Genomic DNA, 11,401 nt, shown 5'->3' with positions numbered 1-11,401 from the left:
ATGACGTGGTGGGGGTTAGCTTCCCTAGGCTAATCCCATGTTAGGTTTTTGTTTTGTTTTTTCTTTCATGTTCCTACCAAAAAGAAATATTGATTTTTATAGGTAGCTACTAAATACCGCAACCAAATTCCTTATCACCGTTTATTTTGGACATTTTTTCCCTTCTCATAATTTTGATCAAAAACTGAAAATTCTCTTTCCAAAATCATAAACCCGAACAACAATAATTGAAATTATGAAAATAATTGATGTGTGACAATCCGAACCCCGAAAATGGATGATTACGAGTTGGAAACATTAAGATTTACATCTTTTTATCAAAAGAACTCATGAAAAAAATACATATTTTTCATGACGATTTTACATTTTTCGTCATAAAAAATTGAATGATTTAGTATTTTTCATCACTAATTTTTTTACGATTTTGCATATTTCAAAATTTGGCCTAAACGGATGCGGCATACCGTTCGATCCATGGCGGGAACGGATGCGGCATACCGTTCTACCTATGGCGGGAACGGATGCGGCGTACCGCTCGACCCATGGTGGGAACGGATGCGGCATACCGCTCGACCCATGGTGGAAACTGATGCGGCATCCGTTTCCGCCATGGGTCGAACGGTATGCGGCATCCGTTTAGACTAAATTTTGAATATTCTTTAAAAAAAATCAAATTTCGACGATTTTTTTATGCCACAAGGAAAAATTGTCTAATGGATGCGGTGATAAGGAATTTGATTGCGGTGTTAAGCAATATCGGTTCTATAATCCACCAAGTAATGGTACAGCGTGGCTTAAACACTACAGCGTGCATTACACGTGACACCATCATCTCCCTCAAATATCCCATTACTGTGCGAGGGCCAAAAATCCGCTGTCGAAAATGTCCACCGTCGTCAACTACCAAAAACCTCTCTCCGACTCCGATTCCGACTCTGATCAATCCCACAGCCAATCCCTCCGCCACACTGATCTCTCCAATTCCATTTTTAAATCATACTTCGATCACAGCAATAGGCAATTGCCATCCGCCACCTCGCCACCGACTCCCGCCGAGCTTTCAAAAATCCAATCCTTTCTCACCTCTTCCTCCTCCGGCGCTCTATCATGTCTCATTTGCCTCGAGCGCATCAAGCCCTCCGATCCTACCTGGTCTTGTAATTCCATCTGTTACGCCGTTTTTCACCTCCACTGCATCCAATCCTGGGCTCGCCAGGCCTCAGATCTCTCCGCCTACCGCGCCTCCGCTCGCCTTCCTATCTCCGCCGAAAAAGCGGCGGAAACTTCGACCTGGAACTGTCCCAAATGTAGATCAGAGTATACGAAATCTCAAATTCCTAAAACTTACTTCTGCTTCTGCGGTAAACTCGAGAATCCTCCAAGTGATGACCCCTGGGTTTTACCGCATTCCTGTGGCGAAGTATGTGACCGTCCTTTGCAGCACAATTGCGGCCATTTCTGTTTGTTGCTGTGTCATCCCGGTCCTTGCCCTTCCTGCCCGAAGCTCGTCAAAGCCAAGTGCTTTTGCGGGAAAACTGAAGATGTCAAGCGATGTGGGTTCAAATTGTTTTCATGTAACAATGTCTGTAACAGATTATTAGATTGCAAGACTCATAAGTGCAAACAAACTTGCCATGAAGGAGATTGTCCACCTTGTGATGCTCGCGGTGTTTACAAGTGCAATTGTGGAAGTAAAGAAGAGGAGAGGAAGTGTTGTGAGAGGGAATTTCGTTGTGAGAATCCATGTGAGAAATTGCTGGGTTGTGGGAAGCATGTCTGCGAGAGAGGGTGTCATTATGGCAAGTGTGGACAGTGTCCTCATCAGGGGAAGAGGACATGTCCTTGTGGAAAAAGGGTGTATGAGGGAATGGCTTGTGATGTTGCAATCCCGCTTTGTGGTGGTACTTGTGATAAGACTTTGAGTTGCAGGTTACATAGATGCCATGAAAGATGTCATAGAGGACAGTGTATTGAAACTTGCAGACTTGTTGTTACCAAGTCTTGCAGGTGCGGTGGCTTGAAGAAAGAGGTAAGTAAATACACCATTTAGGCCATTTTCAATTATTCGTTGCCTAATATGATGGATAAAGGCCAATTCCTTCTTTCAACTCATGATAAACTTGGCAAAATGAACTTTCTATATCAACTTAGTTCACAACTTGGCATTTTTAGTTAATTTAGTAAAATGACATGGGTGTGTTAACATATGATTCGTGTTATTTTGATGTATACTAATTTATGGGTGTGTTAGCCTATTATTCATGGTATTTGATATGAATTAATTTCTAAAGTTGATACCTGTTGTTTAAACTAATTTGAGCAGAAATGATAAATTGAATAACCAAAGTGATATTCTTTTCGATAAATTAACCAGCGAACCAAATTGAAGGAAAAACTAATATGATCAACTTGTTTTGTATTGTTATATTGCAACGTAAATATAATTTCTTGGTGTCAAGGGGTATAATGTTGATAATTTAATGAGCATCACCTTTGTCATACCTGTATTATTATCCATTGTGAGTTTCTAATGCAAAGTAAAGAATAATTGTTAAAATATGGTGGTAAAAATTGTCCTTTTTTAGGTCAGTTGTCAACTTAGTGTTAGTTCAAATTGAAAGGTTTAACTGAATTTAGATTAGGTTCCTTGCTATCAAGATTTAGCATGTGAGAGAAAGTGTCAGAGAATGAGAGATTGTGGACGTCATGCTTGTAGACGGCGCTGCTGCGATGGTGAATGCCCGCCTTGTGGAGAGGTGTGTCACAAAAACCTTATTATTTTTTTTTATTTTTTTTTTGGTTTTATGTAAACTAAAATAGATGTTTGAATTTCAGGTTTGTGGTAAGAGGCTTCGGTGTAAGAATCATAAATGCCCATCACCATGCCATCAGTATGTATGTTTGTATTAGCTAAATGCATATTATTTTACTAGATATAGAATGATTAAGATGAGCAGCATGCTTGCATTTTTCATATTGTAGTTTATTTCATCAATAACACCACTCGTGAATAGCTAATGAGAGATTTCTTATGACGAGTAGCTTTTGATTTCTGAATTGCACAATATCTTGTGATGATGACTATTTTTTCTCGTAGGGGTGCCTGTGCTCCTTGCCCTCTGATGGTTACCATCTCATGTGCATGTGGTGAGACACACTTTGAGGTAATTGTTTATTTTGGTTGGGAGAGTGAATATTTATAAGTCTTGTTGCAGCTCTTTGAGTCATTCTAAAGGGAAAAAAAACTAAAATGTTACACCTGTACTTGAAATAGTTTGTCACTTTGGCTCCCTCACAAATTGGCCCCTGAAGAATTTAGACAGGCAGTTGCATTCATAGTGTATTACTATTATACAATTGGAGAAAATAGTTTGACCACGTCCCAATGTGTGTATTGTAACACTACTTATAGAAACATCTGTCAAGGGCCAAATTTTCTGCCAAGGGTGAGCTTTTATAAAATTTTATAAAGGAGCCAAATGTGTCAGACCAACGTAACAACTTGTGCCAAGTACCGGACTGAATTATAGCCTTTGCCCAAGGTAAATAATATTTTCATGGATTATAGCCTTTGTTCAAGGGCCAAGTATAGCTTATATTTAAGCCTAAGGTAAGACCTTGTCCTGCAACCTGCTCCTCTATGTTTTCATGTATCAGATTGGAGAGGAGACTTAGTAAAACTGTGATTTAGTGTACCTTGCAATAGTCAGCATTTTATGGGCAACAATTATTTTAGTATGGTCTCACTTCCCTTGCACTTGCATTTATTATGCATAGTTTGCCAATGCTCATTTTTTATTAATATTTTCATGGATTTTGCTAGGTTCCTTGTGGTTTAGAGATGGACCAAAAGCCTCCTAAATGTCGTAAAGTATGTGATATACCTCCTCTATGCAGGCATGCATCATATAACAAGGTATTATTGGCAGATTTAACTTTTTCAATTGCAAAGCATATGTTTCCAACTGTAGCCTTTTTGTATATACCAACCACATTCAATGGAGATGTGATAATGCATGGTGACCATTCTAAAAGGATGTCCTTAGATCTTATAATAGGCTCCCAAGCATTATTTATATAAACATAAATATGTCATTGAGATAAAAAAAAAGGCATGCCAGTGCATGGAGCATTGAGATCACATGCATGTTAGCGCAGATGAAGACACATAGTTTCATTCTCTAAAATTGAAAGCACTCTTGGGTTGCCAATAACCTTTTTAATGATGCATCCATACATCCACATTTTATTAGTGAAAAGCTCTAGGAAATTGAAGTGCAGTAAATAGAAGTTGTACCACTGTGTTAATTCCATACTGAGTAGTTATAGAGGCAAAGGGCCATATACTGATACAAGTGTGAGGCAATCTTCCCCTTGTTAAGGTACCTTTTTGGGGTGGAATTAGTTTCAAGTTTCTCAACATGGGTCCGAGCTATCTAGTTCAATGTTGGTCACTTTAGAGGGGTGTTTTTGAGTATCCACATTGGCTAGTTATAAAAGCAAAAAGTTAGGTCCAAGTTGCTCAACAACTGAATTTGAAGTTGTTCAGTTGCTTCCTAATTTCTCTATCTGTACATGCAGCTCGTACTTAATCAAAGGTATGTTGCTTTTTCATATATTGGACTTAATAGAATTTTAAGTATATTTTTTTTCAGTCTCACAAGTGCCATTATGGAGCATGCCCGCCTTGTCGGTTACTTTGTGAAGAGGATTATCCATGTGGACATAAGTGCAACTTAAGGTTTGTAAAAGTTTATGACAACTGAATGTATTCTGAAGTTTTTCATTAAAATGGTGAATTCCATATGTCTTCCTCCATGATGTTCTTATATAATTCATGATTTAGATGTCATGATCCAAGACCCCCACCTAAGCCAGAGTTCACATTGAAGCCAAAGAAAAAGAAAGCACATCATCAGAGTGAATGTACACCCGGATCTCCATGCCCTCCTTGTCCAGAACTTGTTTGGAGACCGTGTGTTGGCCAGCACTTTGGAGCAGAGAGGATGGTTAGTATCATTTATTCATTTTGCTTATTTTCCTTATAGAAGCAATTTATCAATTTGTGTAATTCTCTATCTCCTTTGGTGTTTGGACTTATGTACTTCCTCCCTTTGCGGTTATCTCTTAATTTCAGATGGTCTGCTCAGCTAGGACACTGTTCTCTTGTGATAATTTGTGTGGGAACCCTCTGCCCTGTGGCAATCACTATTGTACAAAAACTTGCCATGCTTTGAAGAACCAGTTCACAGAACCACTGATCCAGCAAAATTGTGAGTTTTGTGAAGTGTGTCGTCTTCCTTGTGAAAAGGTGCTAATTCTTATGCTGCTTAACTTTTTTGTTGTGGATATTGGTTGTCTCATCACAACTCGTGTTTAGGACCTTCCATGAACAATTTATCATACTTGAGATCTGTTTTTTTGGTTTTGAAATATGTTGATTTGTTTCCCTTTAACTAATCATTCAGGAGAGGCAGCCTACCTGTCAACATCCATGCCCTCTTCGATGTCATCCCGGGGATTGCCCACCTTGCAAGGTACTTGTGAAACGTGCTTGCCACTGTGGTGCTATGGTACATGCCTTCGAGTGTATAAACTACAACGCCTTGTCAGAAAAGGAGCAAATAGCTGCCCGATCATGTGGTGGCCCTTGCCATCGGTAATACATAGATTCCTCTTACTAAATAGTTCATGATGCAGCCCATTTTTCTTTTATTTGCTTGATTACTTCAATATTCTTTTTCTTTTTAGAAACTAGAACAACTAGTAAAACTATAAATTTCCTTTTACGTGTTCCCCAACACAGTTGTCCAAGGTGCGCCTCAGGCAACGGTCAGGGGTTAGCGCCTCTTTGTGTGTGAGGCAGGCAATGTCAGCCAGGCGCGTGCCTTTGTGCACCTTACTCTCACCTTGAGCCTTTTGTTTTGGTGCGCCTTCTGTCGCTCAGGCGCGCGCCTGAGCCTTGCTCCTTAGTGCGCCTTGCACCTTTCACAACTATGTTCCCCAGTTTACTGATCTGTTATCTGCCAAATCGATAGTGTGGAAATCACTAGTTGGTAGATGTTTATTAACTGTAATTGTCTGTGGAGATTTAATGATTTCTAAATGGATCACTTTTATATGTTAAGATGAAACCTTCAGAAATTAAGGTCATGTTGGTACGGTAATGCAGGAAGTTGCCTAATTGTACACATTTATGCTCAGAAACCTGTCATACTGGTCAATGCCCGTCATCCAACAAGTGCAGCAAAAAGGTGATGATCATAGTTAGGCTGTCATTAGTTACTTGCAAAACTCTTACTTTATGTTAATTTATTGTCTAGTTCATTATTATTTCCCTCTAACATTTATTAACTTTATTTGCAACATCCATAACTTGTGTTACAAGGTCACTGTTCGGTGTCAATGCCAGACCTTGAAAAAGGAGTGGCAATGTCAAGATGTTCAAGCAGCCTACCGCAAAGCAGGTCGTGAACCCAAAGATGTGTCTAAAAGTCAATTTGGAATTGGGTTTCTTCCTTGTAATTCCAATTGCAAGAGCAAAGTTGTGGTTGTAGATCAGGGATTGCATCAACGAAAAGCCAAAGACATGGAGGTAAAATTTACTTCTACTCAAATCATGTTGTGTAATGTAATCCATGTGCTGAGTATATTTGTAATATACTATTATGTTGAAAGCCTGCAAGTACACTTTAACGATGTTCCGATTACCATCTCAGTCAGTTTATGTATTTTCTGGCGGGTAAAATTTTCAGAACTAGGAACCGCTCCATCTTTTTTCATTGCTAAGTTTATCCTTGTCATAAAACTAGCTGGGAATTTTCTGAAAATTTGTGTCATACTTAAAACATAGAATCACCTTGTTCTGTAGCATGCTATTAGTACAGTGGACATCTTATACTCGTTACAGTATTCTGTTATTTTTGTGTGAATGGCATTTTTCATATCGAGTCTGATGTCCAATTGTGGTATTATTGAAGGAAAAGGAGCTTCAACCTGAAAAGCAGACAACTAAACGTAGAAAACGACGTGATCGAGTACAAGAAACGATGCAGATTTCAAGAGTTCAGGTATCATATCTTATGCTACCTGCACTTCAGTAACCACACCTTTTGTTACCAAATCTTTCTGATACCTTGAAGTCTTCTCTTCCTCTTTCGTCTAATGGTAATGATTCTTTTGCGACAGAAATTTCTGGCTATCACAAAGTGGATTCTTTTAGCGATCGCCCTTGTGGTTACGCTGTCGACAACAATGTATTTTGGTTACAAGGGTATCTTGTGGCTTTCTGACTGGATGAATGAAATAGAAGAACAAAAGCAAAGGAGAAAATATCCTAGAATGTGAATGATGAACTTTTCCCTTCAGTTGAGTCACAGATTGTTGCATAATTAAATATTGGTTAGTGTTTTTAAGTTTAAGCATTATTAAAAACACGGTTTTGATCATATTGACCTTAATGACCATATAGAATTTGGTCATTCTCTATTAGATATAGGCATATTAGAATCCTAAAGCTTGGATTTAATAAGTCTAGGCATATTAGAATCCTAAAGCTTGGATTTAATAAGTCTAGACCTACCGGTGGTTGTAGGTCAATTATGTCTGGGTCATTGTATATCCCAATTCTGTATGGTGTGGCAGAACCCTGGGATTAATGGTAATAATATAGACTGCTTTGGTATAAAAGAAAAAGAAATATTGGATTGGACGTCCCGTAACTGTACGACTAATACGACTCTCATTAGGATGTCAATTTCAAATATGACAATACGGTTTATAAGACAATCTGTTGATGTTATTTGTTTAACATAATTATCATTTTTTTGTTGTATTTATATATTTATTCATGGCTCACCTAGCTTGCTGGAGCCCCTTTTCCTTTTTCTTTTTCACGGGTTGAGTTTGCACATACATATTTAAAATTGGGTAAATCATTTATTACTTCTTATATTTGTACCTAATATCAGTGTTCTAAAAATCGGTAGTGATTTTTAAAACACCATCGCGATTTCCACTAATCGGGTGGTATCAATCGGTTGACCGATTTTTGATCTTCTAGGCGGTCTAGGCGGTTACAGACGGCCTTTTTAAAAAAATTGACCCTTAAATTTTATGTCAATTTTTTTAATTTTAAAAAATATATATTAAATAACAAAAAAAACGTAAACCATCAAACGTATTTTTTAATAATATTAATTTTATTTTACTGACACATTTTGTTATAAATGTTATTTTTGTTATTTTATTGATATCTTCCTTATTTTTAAGGATATTAATGTAAATAATATTAAAATATGTATTTTTTTTTATCCTAAATATTATTTTATTATTATTTTTACAATTCATATATTTTTTTTATTACAAGTATGATTCATATATTAATTGTATGTATATAATATTTTATTTAATAATAAAAAAAATATATAAATTCGATTAATCCTGATTAATCAATAAGGGTCCTGTCCGTCTGATTAGAGCCTATTATTTTTTACAACCTTGTCTAATATTGTTTAGTTCTTAATTTTTGTTTTATTTAACAGTTTATAGAGGTATAGAGGTGGACTAAGCTATTGAATAATTCAAATATTTGAGAGATTAACCTATTGTTCTACTTGTTGAATAGAACAAAAGTTACGAACTAAATATTGTATTATTAAAATAAAATGAATTAATACTTATTAAAATAAAATGAATAAACAATGTGTTAATTAAAAATAACAAATTACTTGCCCTTTAAATTTTGGTTGGACCCAATCATGAAATGGGTTGGGTTGGGCATGGAAATCCAAACCTAGCCCACCCTGGCCCCTAAATAAGAAATGCTATATTATTATTTTTTTTGAAATGGATTGCTATTCACTATCATCTTTTTACTTATCACTGCTGCTCATTTGACTTTTTCCCTTTTCATTTTTCATTTTTTTCAATTAGAACTTCTCATTCTCACTCTAATCTTTCTAGAAATCACAAACCTCACGAGAAGCATGGTAGAAATTACGGAAAATTTACTAAAAAGTTACGTTTTTTTATTAAATTTTCATCGAAATTATGACTTCCATCTCTGTATTTGGGAAGGAACTCTCATCCGCCTACTAGGTGGATGAATCTCCCGCCTATCCTTCGGGATTTTCTCCCGCTGAGGCCTACGAGTATAATTTTTTTTTCTAAATCATCCATTTCCGGAGTTTTCGGGTTCAATTTTTTTAGAATTTCAGTTTTGATCGGAAGAGAAAAAGAATTTTCAATTTTTGATCAAAATAAAATGAAAAAGGTAAAATTGTTAAATAGGAGGTGGTGATAACTAAAATAGGGTAAATAGCAACACCCTTTTAGTTATAGTACATAACTAAAATATTTTTGCTTACATTTAGATATGAAACACTATTTGGTACCTGACCTTTGGTGCTATATTTAGGCATGAACTACTGTTTGATACTTGACCCTTGACCTATATAAAATTTTGTCATTTGGTGTCCGTTTATTATTCGGACATATTTCTTCTCTAATTTATCCCAATGGGAAAAATTCACTCAATTTGGATGAGGACTTGGTGGAACGATATTTTCTTAATATATGGTCATATTTTAGCACATGAACTTGACATGGGTATGTTTTAGATTTTTTTTTTAAGGTCTAATACATCACCAGTTCCATGAACTTGTTCATAATAGTAGATTGGCTTCTTGAACTTTACAAATGTCTCACCACCTCTCTAAACTTGCTTATTTCGTATCACCAGCTCCCTAAATTTGTCCATAAAAATTTATTAGCTCCTTGAACTTTGCAAGTGTCTTACCAGCTCCCTAAACTTTGCTAGTGTCTTATCAGCTTCCTAAACTTGTTTATTCTGTAACAACTAAATAGAAAAACCATAATACTAACTCGGGTTAAGGTGCAAGAATACGCCAAATTTATAAATATCAATCTCCAAATTCTATTATTAAATTATAAAAAACATGAAATCTTTTTTCTAGAAAGAATCGATATGCCATTTGTGTAAAATAAGAAAACAATATTTATATTTTATAATAGTGTTTGAAATTGATCCAAATTATCAACTTAGGAGTAAATTTGCTTTTGGCTTTTAGATTTTAGAGGTAAAATTGTACAATTTTAGATGTTAGGAGTGAGGTTACTCCTAACCGAAACCATTAGGGGTATTTTTGCACCTTAACCCTACTAACTCTCAATCCCCATCATTTCGATCTCTCAATCCTGCAACACTAACTCTTATAATAGGTTGAAAAGTAGGGGAAGAGAAAAAATTACCTCATAAATAGATGAAGATGTATTTTTAGAATTTAGGTTTAATATGTTTTTGTATTTAGTTGTTACGGAATAAACAAGTTTAGGAAGCTGGTAAGACATTTGTAAAGTTCAGAGAGCTAGTAAATGTTTATGGACAAGTTTAGGAAGCCGGTGATACGAAATAAGTAAGTTTAGGGAGCTGGCGAGACACTTACAAAGTTCAGGAAGCCAATTGACAAGTTCAGGGAGCTAATGATGTATTAGGCCTCTTTTTTACTACATATATTTTCTTATGTGTGGAAATAATTAAAAAAGAGAAAAAGTAAAAAAAAACAAACTGGTAAACTAAAATTTATTAAGGCTCTGTTTGTTTGGGGGAAAATATATTCCCAATTTTCCAGTGTTTGTTTGGACAGTAAATTAAGTGAATGGAAAATAAGTGGTAAGTCAATGGAAAATAAATGAAGAAATAAAAGGGAAAATATTTTACCCTTTACATACTAGTTTAGAGAAAAATGGGGAAAATGTTAAAAATATAAAAACACGAAAAATATGAAGCACGAAAACATGAATAACGTGAAAACATTACGAAACACGAGAATATGACGAAAAAATCCCCCGCAAAAAACATGAAAAGGTGAACAAACACAAAAACGCAAAAAAAAGTACACACTTGAAAATGCACAAAACATGAACAACACGAAAAAGTGACAAAACATGAAATATACAAAAACGTGAAAAATACAAAAAAAAAAAACAAAAAACGTGAAAAAATATGAAAACACGAAAAATGCTAAAACACAAAAACATGACAATGTGTGAAAAACGTGATAAACATGAAAAGATGAAAAAATGCAAACAAAATATGAAAAACATGAAAAAAAACGTGAATAACACGAAAAAGTAACAAAATGCGAAAAAATAAAAAACGCGAAAAAAGAAAAAAGGAAAAACTGAAAAACTAAACCTGAAAACACGAAAAAATGAAAAAAAAATGTAAAAAAGGAACATAATAACGTTAATAACACGAGAAAACGTACAATTTATAGTAATAGATTTGAGGGTAATGTTGTCTTTTGAATGAAAAATTATATTTTTTATTCTATCTTATTCCACCAACCAAACATAGGGATGTATTCCTAAGAAACTT

The 11,401-nt window shown here is 35.5% G+C and overlaps 1 protein-coding gene across 1 annotated transcript; it reads left to right on the top strand.

Moving 5' to 3' along the window:
- The first annotated feature begins 808 nt into the window (after positions 1 to 808).
- On the top strand, positions 809 to 7,887 carry LOC136226236 (NF-X1-type zinc finger protein NFXL2). Its single transcript, XM_066014597.1, has 13 exons — positions 809 to 2,029; positions 2,643 to 2,756; positions 2,836 to 2,891; positions 3,098 to 3,164; positions 3,824 to 3,916; positions 4,656 to 4,741; positions 4,847 to 5,009; positions 5,138 to 5,311; positions 5,469 to 5,659; positions 6,173 to 6,254; positions 6,389 to 6,595; positions 6,981 to 7,070; positions 7,189 to 7,887. Exons 1-13 carry the CDS (start codon positions 884 to 886, stop codon positions 7,345 to 7,347), a joined length of 2,628 nt encoding a protein of 875 aa, XP_065870669.1. The 5' UTR covers positions 809 to 883; the 3' UTR covers positions 7,348 to 7,887.
- Positions 7,888 to 11,401: the final 3,514 nt, after the last annotated feature.

Source organism: Euphorbia lathyris, chromosome 4, assembly GCF_963576675.1.
Source record: "Euphorbia lathyris chromosome 4, ddEupLath1.1, whole genome shotgun sequence".
NCBI classification, from domain to species: Eukaryota; Viridiplantae; Streptophyta; class Magnoliopsida; order Malpighiales; family Euphorbiaceae; genus Euphorbia; species Euphorbia lathyris.
The sequence above is the reverse complement of the archived record's forward strand: the minus strand, read 5'-3'. Positions and strand labels throughout refer to the sequence as shown.